This window comes from Passer montanus, unplaced genomic scaffold (genome assembly GCF_014805655.1).
Source record: "Passer montanus isolate IOZ18808 unplaced genomic scaffold, ASM1480565v1 scaffold40, whole genome shotgun sequence".
NCBI lineage: Eukaryota > Metazoa > Chordata > Aves > Passeriformes > Passeridae > Passer > Passer montanus.
This window is the reverse complement of record NW_024368819.1, coordinates 5,948,583-5,964,339: the sequence shown is the minus strand read 5'-3', so window position 1 is coordinate 5,964,339 and position 15,757 is coordinate 5,948,583. Positions and strand designations below refer to the sequence as shown.

The following is a 15,757-nucleotide window of genomic DNA, read 5'->3' as shown; positions in this document are numbered from 1 at the left end:
TTTTCCTCTGGTTTTCAGTGGAGAAGGCCTTTCCCTGAAGGGGCTAGAATGCAATTGCATTAAAGGCCTCTAAGGCTAGTTTATTTGAAGACCACCCTCTCAGGGGAAATTCTCTATCCCTCCTGCCCTGTTCCCAGCTGCACAAAACCCACAGCTGCTTTCAGTTTTAGGATCTTCCTTTTGCCACAGGCACCTGGGACCCCTTCTTGCCAACACTCTTAAGGTAATGCCTAGCCCACACCTTTGCTGTGCTGTCCAGGGATAGGTGCCATTCCTTTCCCTGAAACTAGGAGCCATTCCCATTCCTGCAGACAGAGAATAATGCAGGGCAACTCCTGTGCCACAGTCTGGCTTTGCATTCTTGAGGGAAGTGATGGAGATACTCAGCAAGTTGCTGAGCAACCCAATCTACTTGGATCTGCTGAGAGCAAGAGGTTGGTGTTCAGAGGTCCCTTGCAACCTACAAGGTTTTATGATTCTCTGATACACTGTTTCTGAGCTTGTACTTGTGGAGAATAATGCAGGGCAACTCCTGTGCTGCCACGGTCTGGCTTTGCATTCTTGAGGGAAGTGATGGAGATACTCAGCAAGTTGCTGAGCAACCCAATCTACTTGGATCTGCTGAGAGCAAGAGGTTGGTGTTCAGAGGTCCCTTGCAACCTACAAGGTCTTATGATTCTCTGATACACTGTTTCTGAGCTTGTACTTGTTTTATTTGATAAAGGTACATAATCCATCCATGTATTAAAAAAATAATCTTTCTGATGAAGCCTCAGTCCCCTCTCCCAGGTCTCACTCCTGCCTGAGCAGTCACTTCTTGGCTCACTTCACACCACCTTGAACCCAGCTCTGCAGCCCTACAAGCCCTACAAGTAGGGTTTGGGTTGTGGAGAGTTTTCCCCACTGCTTAGCCACCTGTGCCCATGAGGAGGCACAGAAATCCCTGGTCCTGGGAGAGAGACACTGATTGCTGCACACCAGACCAGCACAGGCAGGAATAGATCTTTTACACAGGCTAAGTGACCTAACCATCTGCTGTCTCTTAGCCATATTTTAGCAATGGTGGAGAAGGCAGTTTTGTGTCTGTTTCCTGTGCTCATCCCAGGCTCACATCCACTGTGGGGAGTTTAGCCTTTGTTTTATTGAGAAATGCTGCAGTGATTTGAGGTTAGAGCCAGCTGCCTGCCTCAGAATCAATGGGACAGCAAAGGAGGACCTGGATCCTCTATTGCTCCTGAACCAGCCACAGCACAGCCTTGTCCATCTCCAGCTTCACTTATGAGGACATATGAGAAGGACCAGCTCAGGCCCAGAGGAGAGCAAATAGTGAGGCAGAAGTGCACACTGCAGAGGCAAAGGATCTTGGTCATTTGTGGCCAGACCAGAAAGGACGGCTTAGTAAGTGAGTCAAAGAGACCCCTGGATTATCAGGAGGAAAGTACAGAACCCATTTGTAACCCCCAAGTCTGACAAGCAAGAGGAGGGTGCATCAGCCAGGGCAGAAGAAGGGCATGAGACCTGCAATGATTTTTGAAGTCTCTTTGAACTGGCTCATAGAACCACAAGGCCAGGGAGCAAGGGTGTTTGCTCACTCCCTAGGGACACGGCATCTGAAATGACAGCCTCCAGAAACAGCCAGGAACTACCCCATACAGTACTCTGGCAGGGAGACCCATGCAGCCACAACTGTATCAAAGGCCCCAGAAGAAGCATCCCAACACCAGCAGAAATGAGGATAAAGCCCCTTCCCGTAGTCACAGAGAGGAGTTACAAAGGGTCTGGCAGTATTTGGGCTTGCAAGAGGGCTGTGCCCTCCTCAGCACTACGTGTCCTGTTTCTGAGTGCTGGAGCAGATGGTAGCAGTGCTTGTGTGGCACAGGCTGCTGCGGGCAGCACACCACTGCTCCCCTGCAGGGCTGGCCCAGCACAGCCCTGCCTTCAAATGCCCCTGCGTGCCAGCTGAGCCAGCCAGACAGGAGACAGCTCAGACCCAGGCAGGCCCATCACACCAATGCTCAACGCCCAAGGTTTTGTTGACATGTTTTCTGCCCTGGGAGCCCTTCCCCGCTGCCCAGTCGGTGCCGGCGTGGCTCCGCAGGGCGCAGTTCGAGGGGTTTGCCAGCATGATGACCTGCCAGGGCCTGCTTTGGAGTCCTCGCAGCTCACAGCTCTGTGGTCTTCCTTGGCTCAATCAAGATGGTGTTGAGCATGCCCACCTGACACTCCTGGTCTTGGAGCTTTCTTGCAGCCTGAGAAGGGCTTTGGCACCAGTTTGACCTTTGACGGCCTCTCTGCCAGTTCCTCAGCATTAGCAGGACAGTGATGAGGACCAGCACTGCTGTCAGCACCCCGAACACCAGCACTGTCACTAGCTGGGCTTCACTCAGCCCTGAGTCCCTTTGGGTCACCACCTCCTTCACAGAGATTTTCAACAACCCTCCCCCTGGCTCTTTCTCGCTGTGGTTGGCCACACGCCGCCCTGTGACCACAGTCCTGATGGGCTCTGGCTGCGTCACCCCCGGCGTCTCACTAGTGGTGCTTTTCACACCTCCAGCATTCTCATTGTTTGCAGGGTGGTAGGGAGGAGACCAGGTGGGCTCAGGGACGGAGATCTCACAGGTTTTGCCAGTGAAACGGTCAGGACACAAGCAGTCATAGTCATTGATGCGGTCATAGCACTTTGCCCCGTTTTTGCACGGCTGGCTGGCGCAGTCGTTGATGTTGATGGTGCAGAAACGCCCTTCAAAGCCCACCTGGCACTGGCAGGAGAAGCGGTTGACGCCGTCGTGGCAGGTGGCCCCGTTGGCACAGGGGCGCATCAGGCAGTCGTCCACATCGTGCTCACAGAGAGCCCCCACAAAGCCAGCCAGACACCGGCAGGTGAAGTTACTGGCAAAGCCATTTTCGTCTTGGCATTGCCCACCATTCTTGCAGGGAGACCTGTGTGCAGAGAGCAAGGACAGGTCATGGCCCTGGAAACCAAGCAGCTTCCCCTACCCCAGGGGTGTACCTCAGGTAAACACGCAGAGCTGCTTGCATGGTCAGTGTGTCCAGCTCTCTCTGTGGGGGCAGCTATCTCTAGGAGAAGACTGGATGGGAGTTTCTGTCTCCTTGAGTGGGAGGCTGTGGGACCTTCTCAAAGGCTGTGGCTGTGCACAGGCCCACCACCCACCAGGGAGGGTCTTCAGCCAAATGATCTGAAGAGGAAACATGCCCTTCTGATGCTCCCCAAGAGCATCATGGATGTCAGCCCATCATGCCTACAGCAGTTTGGCTGCCTGGGAGATAGGATGTCCCAGGCATGATGAACAAACTCCCATCCTCCTACAGCAAGGACATCTGTTCAGATTGCAACAAAGCCCTTACCCTGGTGGGGCCGTGCACTGCACTCTGCTAAACCAAAGCCAAAGGTGATTTTGGCTTATCTCCATTACTGTATAGAAATTCACATGTAAAGAGCCAAGCTGGGCCTCCAGTTAGCAGTGTGTGACCCAAAGTTAATGCTGTCTGTAATCTCACTGCAGTGTCTCACCCTGCCTTCTCACATGGCCCTGTCTTCATCTCACAGTCCTTCCCGTGGAAGCCTTCTGGACACAAGCAGGAATACTCCCCATCCCGATCGTAGATGCACTGTGCCCCGTTCTGGCAGGGGGACTGGTGCTCACAGATGTGTATGTCTGAGGGGAAAAAAAATTGTGTGAATTAGGGAGAAAAGAGGGCTGATGTGGCCAACTCAGTGCAAACACAACCCACCAAACCCCCTGGAGATGGAGATATGGCAGGAGCTTCTCTCTTCTCCCCTCCAATATGCACCTGCAGCAACAGAAGTGCAGTGCCTGTGTGGTTGTGAGGATGCAGTGCATGCCAACAGTCTGACCAGCGGAGACCCCCAGATGCAGACAAGTCCCTGGGGCTGGGGAAGGGGAGTCCCCAGCCACCTGCTGAAGGCAGGAAGCATTGGGGAAAGCAGGGGATGCTGCTCGGAGTCCTGATGCAGCACGGGAAATGCAATAAGCTCATCTGCTCCATTTCCTGAGGCTGGCCAGTGTCATGCCAGCTCTTGCCATACAACCAGGGAACAAGCGACAGCAGTCTGATCTCTCTTGCAGGAAGGGAATGGTCCCAGCTGTGGCTGCCAGGCAACATCCCATCTCCCAGGCAGCCAAAACGGCATCACCCAGGTGGCTTCTGGCTATGCTGGCTGAGATATCCATGAGGGTGTGCTGGGCTTCTGCCCTCAGCACCAGAGGCAGGGATTCGAGCCCACGACTCACCTTTGTCACAGAACTTGCCAGCCCAGCCAGAGTGACAGATGCACTGCCAAGGCTGGTGGCACGTGCCGTGAAGGCAGCCCGGCATACGCACGCACTCCTCGCAGTATTCCCCCTCCCAGCCTGGGTCACACCTGCAGGAGGACAGGGCATGGCAGCATATTCAAATCAAATCAAATCAAATCAAATCAAATCCAGGCAAGGGCTGCAGAAAAGCTGTCTGTGTGCTGTGCAGGGCTCCTACAGAAACAGCAGTGCTCAGAAACCCTCACAAAATCCCCATGGACTTCCTAGCTCCCTCCTCCAGAGGTAAGTACTGGCATCTCATCTGTCCAAGGAAGCAAGCAGACAGAGCAGGAGCAGACACCCCTGCAGCCAGGGAGGGTGAGTGGCCAGCAGCAGAGCTCAGCAGCTTCACTTTCACATCCCTCTGCTCTCCTCCAACCAGCCACTCCGTACACACCTCTGCATTAGCTCAGCAATTCCCTTACCTCCCACAGCAGGCAGCCACTCTGACAGGCAGAGAAAAACCCATCCCTAACCCTGAGCTTCCTTAGGGAAAGGGCCAGGAGGCTGCTGAGGTCCCTGTGTTCCACTGCTAGTCTCTGCATAATAATGTGTGTCATTTTTTTGTCCGGAGTGCACTGTAAGCCAGCTGTGAAACCTTGCTGGCTGAGGTTGGTGCACAGAACAGACTTCTCAGCCAGCCCACAAGGGCAGCACAGTGGGAGAGCCTGCAGCACACAGCCAGCCTTCTGGCCCCAGAAGGGCAGGGCAGTGGCAATGCCCAAGCAAAGCTAAGCTGCATTGCTCCAGTGGCAGGCATCCCTCAGACCTGCCAGCTCCAAGGCAGAAAGCAAGTGATAACAAGATGAGAGCTGAGTGGAGGTGGCACCAAGCCACAGCACAAGATATACTCAAACCAGCACAAAATGAAACCCAATGAAAACAACACAGTTCCTAGAGTAAGGAAGGGGGTTCATTTTCATAGCTGGGGCTCATTTCAGCACAATGTGTGGTGATTGCAGTTTTTTGGGGCTAGCCCACAGCTACACTTTCAAACCTGGGATGCCTGTTGTTATCTGTATGTTGTTCCAAAGAGATGAGGAGTGAGGAAAATGGTAAAAATAGTATATATATATACACACACATATATTAATTAGAGGCTTTTCAATGGGACTGGAGGTGACACCATGTGCCTGGTATGTCTGGGGAAATACATTCATATCTGGACAGCCCTGAGCAGAGGGATGTGGACACCCCTACCCCCCCGTAGCTGCAAAGAGCAGGTGCTATCAACACTTCCACTACTCTAAAAGCGAGCTGGCCAACCTAAAAATTGCCAGGAAGGGGGTCAGGTAAGCAGCAAAGTCTCCCTGAGTTTGAGGTGATTTTGAGGTACTGCCAAGCCACAAGGTTCAGGAAATGCTCTGGAGGCCTGAAAGCAGCAGCAGCAACTCACGTGCAGAAAGATCTGCGGCTGGGACACCTGCCACATGGTGACATGTGGCCTTTCTCACTGGGGCTTTGCAGCCCTGCTCCCCCAGCCAGCCACAGCTGCTGAAAGGGCTCAGGGAGGAGCTCTGTGCAGCTGCAAACGGGGCCTGGCCAAACCAGGGCTGGACACAGCCTGATGCAGCAGTCAGCAAGAACAAGAAGTGGCCCAGGTGTGGTGGGACACCAGGGGCTGTTCTGTGAAAGGGGACTGACCAAGCCCTGGTCAGGAGAACAAGGTGGCTTTGGGCAGTCTGTCCCCTTGCAGCCACAGGTGTCCCAGCCAGCACAAAGCCCTTTATGAAAAACACCCAGAGATCCCCCCACAGCTCAGGCTTCTGAGAGGGGACCCCTGAAGCCCTCGGTTATATGCATGGCTGGTGCCCTGGTGAGGAGAACAGGGTGGCATTGTGCAGTCTGTCCCCTTGCAGCCACACGTGTCCCAGCCAGCACAAAGCCCTTTAGGAAAAACACCCAGAGATCCCCCCCACAGCTCAGGCTTCTGAGAGGGGACCCCTGAAGCCCTCGGTTATATGCATGGCTGGAAGCCTTTCTCTTCCATGCCCCAGGGAGAGCACCTCCACCTCAATCAGCGAGGAGGCCCAGCAAGCTGGCCAGCCCTTATGCCTGCCCTGCTGCCTGATGACTTTCCCCCATCATATCTGAGCCTAAAGGCTGCTTCCCATCACCCAGGCATGGCCAGCCTTCCCTCTGGAGAGAAAGGGCTGAGCAGAATAACAATGGTCAGTGTGTGAAGGTGGGCACCCTGCAAGGACTGGCTTCCCTCTAGACAGAAAGGGCTGAGCAGAACAGTGGTCAGTGTGTGAAGGTGGGCACCCTGCAAGGACTGGAGTAAAGGCTAGAGGGGACCAGCAAGAGGCTGAGGCATCAAAATCTCTCACTCCAGAGGGTGTCAGGTAAGAAGAGAGCAGAGTCATCGGTTCCAGGTGTGGGTGAGTGGAGAAGGAGGTGCTTCAGCTCGGGGCAGGGGTGTAGGCACCAGGGACACGGTGTCAAGGGAGGGAGAGCAGTTAGTCAGGAGCAGCAGAGCCCACGACAAGGCATACCTGCACTTCCCATCCTGGTCACAGCAGCCGTGGGCAAGATTGCAGCGCTCACTGCAGTCATCCCCTACAAGACAAGAGACATGGGCACTTGGATTAAGCAGAGACTATAGATGATTCCAGATCTGCCCGTGGCCCTGGGTGTTTCCTTAAGTGCTCAGCATACCTCTCCCCAGAACTGTAAGGGAGGCCTTCCTTTCACTCACTGAATACCACACAAGAAATGAAGATTTCACAGTCCATTGTCTGTAACACTGTCTTTATTGAGAAATGGGGCTCTGCTTCAAAACTACCCAGTCTCTGGTCATCTTTCTCACCTTTTCTCTGCTGCCTCCCTTAGATTTTGGGCCCTTCTGGGCAAGAGCTGGGGTTGCCCGTGCATTAAGACAAGCTGTGTAATAGGGACTGACCCACTTGGGACCTCAGTCCCACAGTCTGGCAGCAAGTATGGTAGGAAAGCTCAGGGCAAAGTACTGCAAGGGGTACAAGAATGTAAATGGAAAGAATGGTTCTTCTTTACCTCCCAGGATGTCACCATCTCCAATGACAGCTTCTGGCACAGAGTGATCTGACAGGGGCTCCTGCCCTCTTCTGGGACCTGGTTGCCAGCACTCCCCTCCCAGTACAGGGAAGAAGGACTTGGCATCACATGGGGCCACGTATCCAGTTCTGTTTATTTATTTAAAAGCCACAGAAGCTGTAACTGAGCCATGGCCTCACTGTGCCACTTCTCATCCTCTCCTTTGTGCCAGGTGTTCCCTTTCATCTCCACCTTCCTCTCTTCCCCATCACTTGCTTGCATCTTAGCTCCACAGGGGAGCTGGTTCACTCTGGCTCCACGAGCAGCAGAACTAGAGCAGATGTCAAGAAGCAGGGAGGCTTCTCCAGAAGTCTTGTGCAAGTCTTGTGCAGGCCAGGCCCAGGAGGTGAATGTCCTTACCTGAGCCCCTCCATCTTGGACTGAAACAGATTAAAGCCCCCATGCCTAGAGGTACATTCAGGATTTCCCAAGCAGCATTTTGTGCTGCCTGGGAGAATGAGCAGGGGAAGAAATCCCCTGTGCATGCAGTTTTGCTGCAGTGAGGCAGCAGGTCCCACTGCACAGGGTCAGAGCCTCCTAAAACAAGTCACTATGGAGCTGGAGCAGCATCCTGGGACTGCTCAGCCCCAAGCCTGGGAATTGCCACCTTTCCTATTTGTAACCATTTCTCCTGGCACATGGCTTTGGGAATTCATTGCTTATCCAGAGCAGGGATAGAAGAAACTAATCTTTGGGAAAGGAGTTTGTCTCACTGGATCCAGGGTTAGCTGTTCATTTTTGGGACCTCCTTCCCCCTGAGCAAGCTCATTGGTTTGGGAATCCATTCACCCTAACTGAGAGAGAGCAGCAGGGATGTCTCTGCCAGTCTGCTCAGGCACTGCCATCCCTGTGGGCAAGAGTTTCTAAGGTGCCTCCAGTGTCACACTCAGGTGATTTAACAACCGGGCAGCATTTTCTGCTTTTCCAAGTCAGACCATCTCTATTTTGCATGGAAAACTGAGGAGACTTCAGCAATGCCAAGGACAGGTTTGGAAAAATGGATATGAAAGAGATGGACCCATGTCTACAAAGACTCACCTTGCACAAGCTGGTGATGGGCCAAGAGGATCCAAATCAAGGACATGAGCTGGAGACAGAAGCTCCTGAGCATGGTCAGTGTGGCCCCACCGAGATGAACACCTACAGAGAGAAAAAGAGCAAGATCAGCAAAATCCCTTGGCTGACACCACAGCTCCTCTCTACTGCATGGCAGCTTGAGTTGAACCATCCAGTTTTATACAGCCTTGTCACCACACTCCCCTCTGTTCCATCCAGACTCCTTCTTCTAAGTCAGCGTTGGGGCACTAAGAATTAAAAAGCTTTTGAAAATGTGTGTACAGGAGAACCTAGTGTGCAGACTCAGTCCTGAGTGTGTAATAGCTCAGGCTGTTGCAGCACATCTTGGAGCACCTGCCCTGGTAGCTGCTGTCAGATCAGAAACCCAGAAATACCCACCCAGCTGTGGGACCTTCATCTTCCCTCCCTAGATCTGGGACGCTTCAGCTTCGTGTTAAATAAGGTCCTGCTGTGCACATTTGCATGAATGGATGGGCTGAGTGTTCTCCACAATGCCCAGGCTGCTTTTCAAACCCTGCAGGAGAGCAGGGAGTCCAGTAGATCTAGCAGAGGAGCAGGCAGAAAACAGCAGCCCTCTTTCACTGTCCAAGCAAGAGAGTGCAGCAGCAGGCACTAGAGCTGGGCTGCAGCCCCAGGCAGGAAATGTGAACGCACACCTCTCACTAGGTGCAGTCCTTTTCCTCAGCTGTCCTGCAGAGAGCCCCGTCAGCCCGAGGTTCCTGCACCCATCTATTTTCCGACCGCCTCCTGCCCTCTTGAAGTAGCATTAAATACTTTCCAAAAATGCTTCATTCCCTCCCAGCCTTCTGGGGTTGTTAAGGGCAGGAAATTCAAGGGTGATATCATAAATATATTACTGTAATGAGATGGGAGGGGTTAAACAGTTAAGAGAACGGTGAAGGTATGGAGCAGACTCTATCCAGCTGCGTGGGTGTGATGAACAGGGGCCATTCCACTTTCAGCTTGACTCTTCAGTTCTGGAAGGTTATGTTTGGTCCATAGTTGAGTGAGAGACTTTTAAGGTGAGGACAGAAGTCCTCTCACTCACACGTACACATGCATTGCAGGAAGAGGTTTTGGGGTCCTTGCTAAGAGCTTCACCTGCCTGGACTGGACAAAATAGCCCATAAAAGCAATGCTGTTGCTTTGAAGCATCTCTCCAGCAAACAAACCACCACCAACGAAGGATGCAGCATTTTCAGAGGGGCTACAGAATGCTACTGCCACTGACCCAGCCAAACCCCACCACGGATTGCTGCATCTTCCCTCCCCACAGTCCCTTTGACAACATGCTTGCAGGACCCTCCTTCACCTCCTGCCCCTAAACATTGGGCAGTGGCAAACAGCTGCTGCATTTCAGAGGAGGGTGAAGCAATTGCTATGAAACTTATAAAATAATTTAGGGCTGAAGAGTGAGTATCATGTTCCTTCAGGGCTGTGAGAAGCACAAGCTCCGATCATGTGCCGTTGCAAAGGCTGTTTTCCCCATTGCAAAGGCTGATTTTCCCCCACTGCTCCCCACTCGAGGAGTGGGGCCTCCTGACCTAGTCACCCCGTGGGTGCTGCTCCCAACAGAACGCCCGGGATAGACCCGGACCCCGGTATCCTGGGCGGCAGCTGGTGCCCGAGAGAGGTGTGAGCAGCTCCCACCTGGGCAGGCCTGCCTTTGGGTCACAAGGACACGGGCGAGGGAGCTCCCTCCGTCCCACTCGTCCACCTCTGCCTGGCCGGGCTGGGGGCTACCAGACCTCCGGGTGCTGCGAGGACGACCCCCGAGTCTACTGACCTCCCTTTCGAGGGTATCAGGGACCTCTGCGCGCTCGGGGACTACCAGGGACATCCGCAGGACGTGGGCTATCAGGCACTGCCCCCAGCCTGGAGGCCATCGGGACCCCTCCGGGGCAGGGCTGGGATCCCGGGGGATGCCGCGCCGCTCAGCTCGCCGCGCCTGTCCCCCCGCCCCCCTCCCCCGGGGCTTTGGGATCACCCCAAGCCTCAGTGCCCCCCGGAGGGGCACGGCCACGGGGGGTTCGCCTTTCCCCCATCCCACCCCACCCCAGGCTGCCCCCAGAGGGGACCCTCCGCGGACCCCGCCGGAGCCCCTGCGGCCGGGGCGGCGGCGGGGAAAGGGGGGCCGGCGGGGCTGGGGCGCCGCGGGTCCCCGGCCCCTGCTCACCTCCTGCGAGGGCTGGCCGGCCCCGGCCCCCAGCAGCGATGGCACAGCGCGCAGAGGTGCCCCGGGCCGGCGATGCCCGCGCCCTTGCCGGGGTACCCCCGCCCGGGGCCCGGGGCCGCAGCGCCCGCTGCTCTCCCCTGGGCAGGGGCTCGGGGCACTGAGCCTCTCAGCCTGGCGCCCCGCTCAGAAATAGGTGCGCGATGACCCGAGCCTTCGTTTTGCTCAGATTATCTGAAATAATACGAATAAGGAAAAACACCTCCTGCAGCCCCTCCCTGATGTCTCCGGGGTCCACTAAAACACCTCCACTGGCAAACTGTAGGGTTAAGAAGCCCCATCCTTAAAATAAAGGTTCAACTTGTAGTAGCCACCCCACAAAAAAGAAGCCATCCAGAGAAGCTGTGGTCCCCAGTATTTTTCTTGCTGCCACTCATGAGATGTGGACATCAGCAGGTCAGTGGACAATAAGGAACAATAAGGCAACTGTGGGAGAGGGTCTGGGCTGTCACATCTTCAGATGAAACAGCTGCCCGCTCTCCTCCTCACCTTGCATGGCCTTTCTGCTGCTTGACAAGATCACAGCCGTCACCTTCAAAGGTCCTAGCAATCCTTAATTAGATTACAAGCTCACATCAGTCAGCTCTTTTCCGCCCCTGTATCCCACAAGGTTTGCTGTTTTTCACCAGGAAGGAAGAAGAACCATGTCCTACTTAATGGATGCTTTCAAACTCCATCTCATCTCATTAGACAAAGCTCAACCATCCCTGCTCTCACCTTCTCCAGTCCCCCCAGCCCTCTGCAGCCCTGTCAGCACCCCGTGGCAGCCATGGGCAGCTCTGCAGGTCCCAGGACCCAGTAAGAGCCCAGGCAGCAACCCCATCAAAGCCAAGGTCTCTGCCAGCTCTGAGCAGGGACCCCTACCCCTGCCCCATCCTTGGCATGCCTGGACAGCACAACATGATGGAGCAATAAAATGGGGGCCTACCACCCTGCCTACCTCTGCAGGACCTGCCTCCTTCCTGCCTCCTTCCTGCTGTCCTGTCAGCCAGGAGCCCTGTTCCTTTCCTTGCCCTCTTCCTCCTCCTGTCTCTATCACCCCACAGACAGAGGAACGGAGAAGTACAAACCTCCTGCTTAGGTTGTTCCATCAGCTCTTCAGATATTTATGAGACAGGTGTGCACCAGCTCTATCCTGTGATTCTACATCCATTCTCATCCCGCCATGCCTCACAGCCTGCTTTTGAGCCCTGATTCCTACCATGTCTGGAGCTTACAGCAAAAAGGAGAGGGGAAGGCTGAAGATGAAGCACAGCTTCTGGTACTTGGTTTAAAACCAGACAGCCTCTCCTTCCATCACTACAGCTCTAGGACCTGGAACCATCCACATTTCTGCTCTGACACCCACAACATCCTGCCTTGCACTCTTTGCCAGTCGTGGTTGGAGGCCAAGAGTTTACTGGCGACACCTCCAACACTGAGTGTAGGCTGCTCAGCCTCACCCTCACCTCCTCCTTGAAATCCTAATACCTTCACCAGCTGTGTCAGATAGAGCACTACCTCCTGCAACATCCTCATCTGCTCCCGCATTCCTCTGCTGGGATCTGCCCTGGCCCTGACCGCACTGCACTGCAACGTCATTGCCCCAGTGCTTTTAAACCTCACTTGCTTAAACGTGCCTAAGAAAACCCTCTGGATGCCCTGTGTGCGTTTGAATGGGCTGATAGGAGGGGTCTGCAGAGGGACCCTGACATATGCTGATATCTGTAAGTATCTGTGCCCACAGCACGAGCTCTGTGGGAGAGTGTCTTGGGTTGAACAGAGAGGGAGATGGGGCCAGGTTGCAGCCAACAGAATGGGACACGTGGCTCTCCCTGTGCTGCCTCTCTTGGGGGTGAGAGATGTACAAGTGAGGGCTGTCCGGGCTGAGGAGATAAACTTGGTTGCTGAAGATCTGAGCCACAAGGAAGGGGAATGAAGAACAAAATCCAGGGTGGGATTTCAGAAGGTGGGATATCTGAGGAAATGTGTTTTGTGGCTTGAGGTTTGGCTTTGCTTGTGAGTATCACAGAGAGAAGCAGGCAGGGATGGATGGGAGTAAAAAGGGAATACAGAGGAGGGAGAAGAGACTCATGCAATATGGACCTCAGGTCCACTCCTTCCTCCACACTGAAGGGCTCCAGTCCCATCCCCAGGCACAATCCTGTGTCTCGCGTTCGCTGTGTCAGTCCGTGGACTGCCCAGTACTATTTAATCAGAGCAGCTCTATTTGCAGACCCAAGAAATGGGCATTGAGGGGATTCCTGTGCTTGGCTTAGACCCTGCTCTACTAGGCTCTGATCCCTGCCGTGCCATCCCTAGAGGCGTCTCAGATGGAACAGCTGCTGGATCAGAATTAGGAAGGATTTTTTCCTAGCCATAAGAGTCCCTCCATGGCTCTTCCGTCCAGTGAAGGAAATCCCCCAAAGCAGGGACCTGGAGTGGGGACTGGAGCAACTTCTTGTCATGGTTTTCCTTCCAATGCATGCCAGATGAAGACTCCCTCCCCCCGCCATCATCCCAACACACCGTCACCACTCACAGACAGAGGGAGGAATTACCTGTCAAAACCAGCTGAAGCTGCTTCCCTTTCTTCCGGAGTCTGGAACCTGCACCTTGGAGGCAGCCAGACATCAGGGACAAGAAGCAGATGGTGGGCTGAGAAAACAGATAATGTTGCCTCTTCTCCTTCACACAGAAGCCTTCTCCAGAGCAGAAACTCTTCCCTATGCAGAAGCCCAGAGAAATTCACTCCTTCCTGCTCACTCTAATTCCTCAAGAAAAGCAGAAAAGTAGCACAAAGAAGCTGGAGAAAGGCTGCAAAAACCTCTGAGCTGCCAACTCAAATGATCATCCTCTTCAGCTCTTCCTCTGGGTCACCCTCTCCGCCTTACGCACAGCACCAGCCCGGGGTCTCTAGGTTAAAACAAATGTTCTCCCCCATCCCACCCCCCTTGCTTTTCCAATTCCACCCCAGCCCACAACAAACAGCAGCTCGCTGGCCCTACAGCCATGTAACCCAACCCCGGCCATTGTTCCCTTTCCACAAGGTCTATATTTGACTTTGCAGCAGCACCGTGGCTGTGCATGTGTGTGTGTGTGTGCATGTGTGTGCACTCTCTGCACACACACGCTCTGATATTCGTTCAGAGCCTCATTCCCCAGATGCCCGGGATTGCTTAGAAATAGCTTCCATGGGCAGTAGGTGTTTGTGCCTTCAGCGGGGAAGTGGAGGGGGCAGGCAAAAGAGAAGCAGGGAGGGGGGAGGGAGTTGAAGGTAGAAAACCTCCTGGCTCTTTTCTCGCTATTTGCACCATCTCGATGCTCTGCCACACTGTGGAGCATGGCAGACAGCAATGCATGCACTCAATGGTGGAACTGATGGCCTGAGGAATGATGGAGAAAAGGACAAACCGTGATCTTGGTGACTCTATCTGGTGTTACCCTGCTCCAAGTTTTGCTCTCTGGTGGCAAAAGTGCAGCTAAGCCTCCAAAAACTCTTCAAATCTTCCTAGGCTGAGAGCACCAGAAATGTCCCTTGGAAGTACCCAGTTCCTCTCTCCTGGTGGCTTTGCAAAGTGGTGCCTCAGGGAATGGGAGCTGCCCTTGGATTCACCTTCCTACATTCCAGTACTGCACTAAGAGTAGCCATCCTGGGCTACCCCAATATATATTTTGTATTTGCCCAAAGCCTCCAGGAATGCTGCCCAAGTCCAATGTCACAGTCCCTGTGACCCCATAGTATCTGGGAGCACTGCCTAGACTTGGCATGAGCTTCTTTTATTTGCTTCTTTTGTCACCTGCCAGGATATAAGGCAAAAGGAGAAAAAAGTGCAATCAAAATGAATGACAGGGAGGATTACTTTCATCCTAAACACTGATGATCCAGTGAACTCATTGCCACTGGGTAACAAGAAAAGGCATTCATTAAAAAAACCCTGACTAGACAATGAGAATAAATAGGAATGAACTCCAAAGAGCTATAAATCCTCTTGCTCCAGGGCATTGAAGATGAGTTCTAGGCAATGGTATAAGGAGCAGCTTTCCACAAGGGCAGATTCTGCAGTAATTTTGTGCAGGGCAATGTTTGTACCTTTCCCTGAGCCATGCAGGCCCAGCCCTGGGAGACAAAGGGTGCTGGGCATGGGTAGGCACCATCCATGATACCCACTGCATACATTGACCATTAGCAAGGTCGAGGCAGGATGAACTGTGTGGATGCCCTGGTGCTGCCTGTGAGATGTCCTGGAGAGGTGATTCCCAGCTGCTTGAAGCCAAGTGTCAGCCTTCATCCAAGCTTCTGATCATCAGATTGCTTCTCATCCTCTCAGAGCCAGATGCAGGGAGTTCTCATCACCAGGGCTGCTGCTTCCTGAGGGGTGGTCTGCACTCTCAACTGGCCTCCAGGCAGCTGCTCTGTTGGGACTAACTAAGATCTGACTGCCTGCTGGACTGCTCCACTAAAACAGATCCTCTGAGTGTGGGAGAATGCGCGTGGCATTGTGATGGACCCGAGTTCAGTACCTGACAGCCTTCAAACCTGCTGTGAGGAGCAGCAAAAGTAAGCTTAAGTCACATGTTATTTTGAGATACAGATTTCTCAAATCCACCCTCAGTACTTCAATCCACGACAAGACAAATGTACCATGGGAAAAAAAAATTAAAAGAAAGATTAAATACTAGAGGAAAAATACCTAGACTTGAAAAGGGGGGAAGAGAGAGTAACATATATATGGAGGGCAGTTAGAGAAAAGAGGTTTTACCTGTGTCCCCACAGCTCAAAAGGCTGAGTAAATCCCCTTCAAAAAACCCTTATGAGTTCATGAGAAGGTGTAGGATCTTGTTTTGCCCTGTGATTTCTGGCTTCCCTCTGGGTGCACGTACAACAGCTAATGTCAGGGCTCTCCCAAGGGCACTGATTCAGGGGTGTATCCGTTCCCCCCACCTGCCTCCTGCTGCCAGGAGGAGGTCTGGAAGGGCTGGAGTGGGAAGGAGATGTCTGCCAGGCTTTCCCTTTGCTGGCACACACCCGTGGGTGCCTCAAAGCCCATCTCCAGCT

General features: G+C 53.6%; 1 protein-coding gene across 1 annotated transcript; it reads right to left on the bottom strand.

Moving 5' to 3' along the window:
* Window positions 1–695: 695 nt before the first annotated feature.
* On the bottom strand, window positions 696–8,545 carry DLK2 (delta like non-canonical Notch ligand 2). Its single transcript, XM_039718963.1, has 5 exons — window positions 8,448–8,545; window positions 6,833–6,896; window positions 4,275–4,405; window positions 3,533–3,677; window positions 696–2,940 (listed from the first exon to the last, which is right to left on the bottom strand). The coding sequence occupies exons 1-5, from the start codon at window positions 8,518–8,520 to the stop codon at window positions 2,163–2,165; spliced, it is 1,191 nt and encodes a 396-aa protein (XP_039574897.1). The 5' UTR covers window positions 8,521–8,545; the 3' UTR covers window positions 696–2,162.
* Window positions 8,546–15,757: the final 7,212 nt, after the last annotated feature.

Coding starts and splice junctions, on each gene's coding strand:
- DLK2 (XM_039718963.1), bottom strand. CDS start 8,520: ATGCTCAGGAGCTTCTGTCTCCAGCTCATGTCCTTGATTTGGATCCTC. Junction 6,897..8,447: donor CCATCACCAGCTTGTGCAAG/GTGAGTCTTTGT, acceptor CTTGTCTTGTAG/GGGATGACTGCAGTGAGCGC. Junction 3,678..4,274: donor TGGCAAGTTCTGTGACAAAG/GTGAGTCGTGGG, acceptor TTTTCCCCTCAG/ACATACACATCTGTGAGCAC.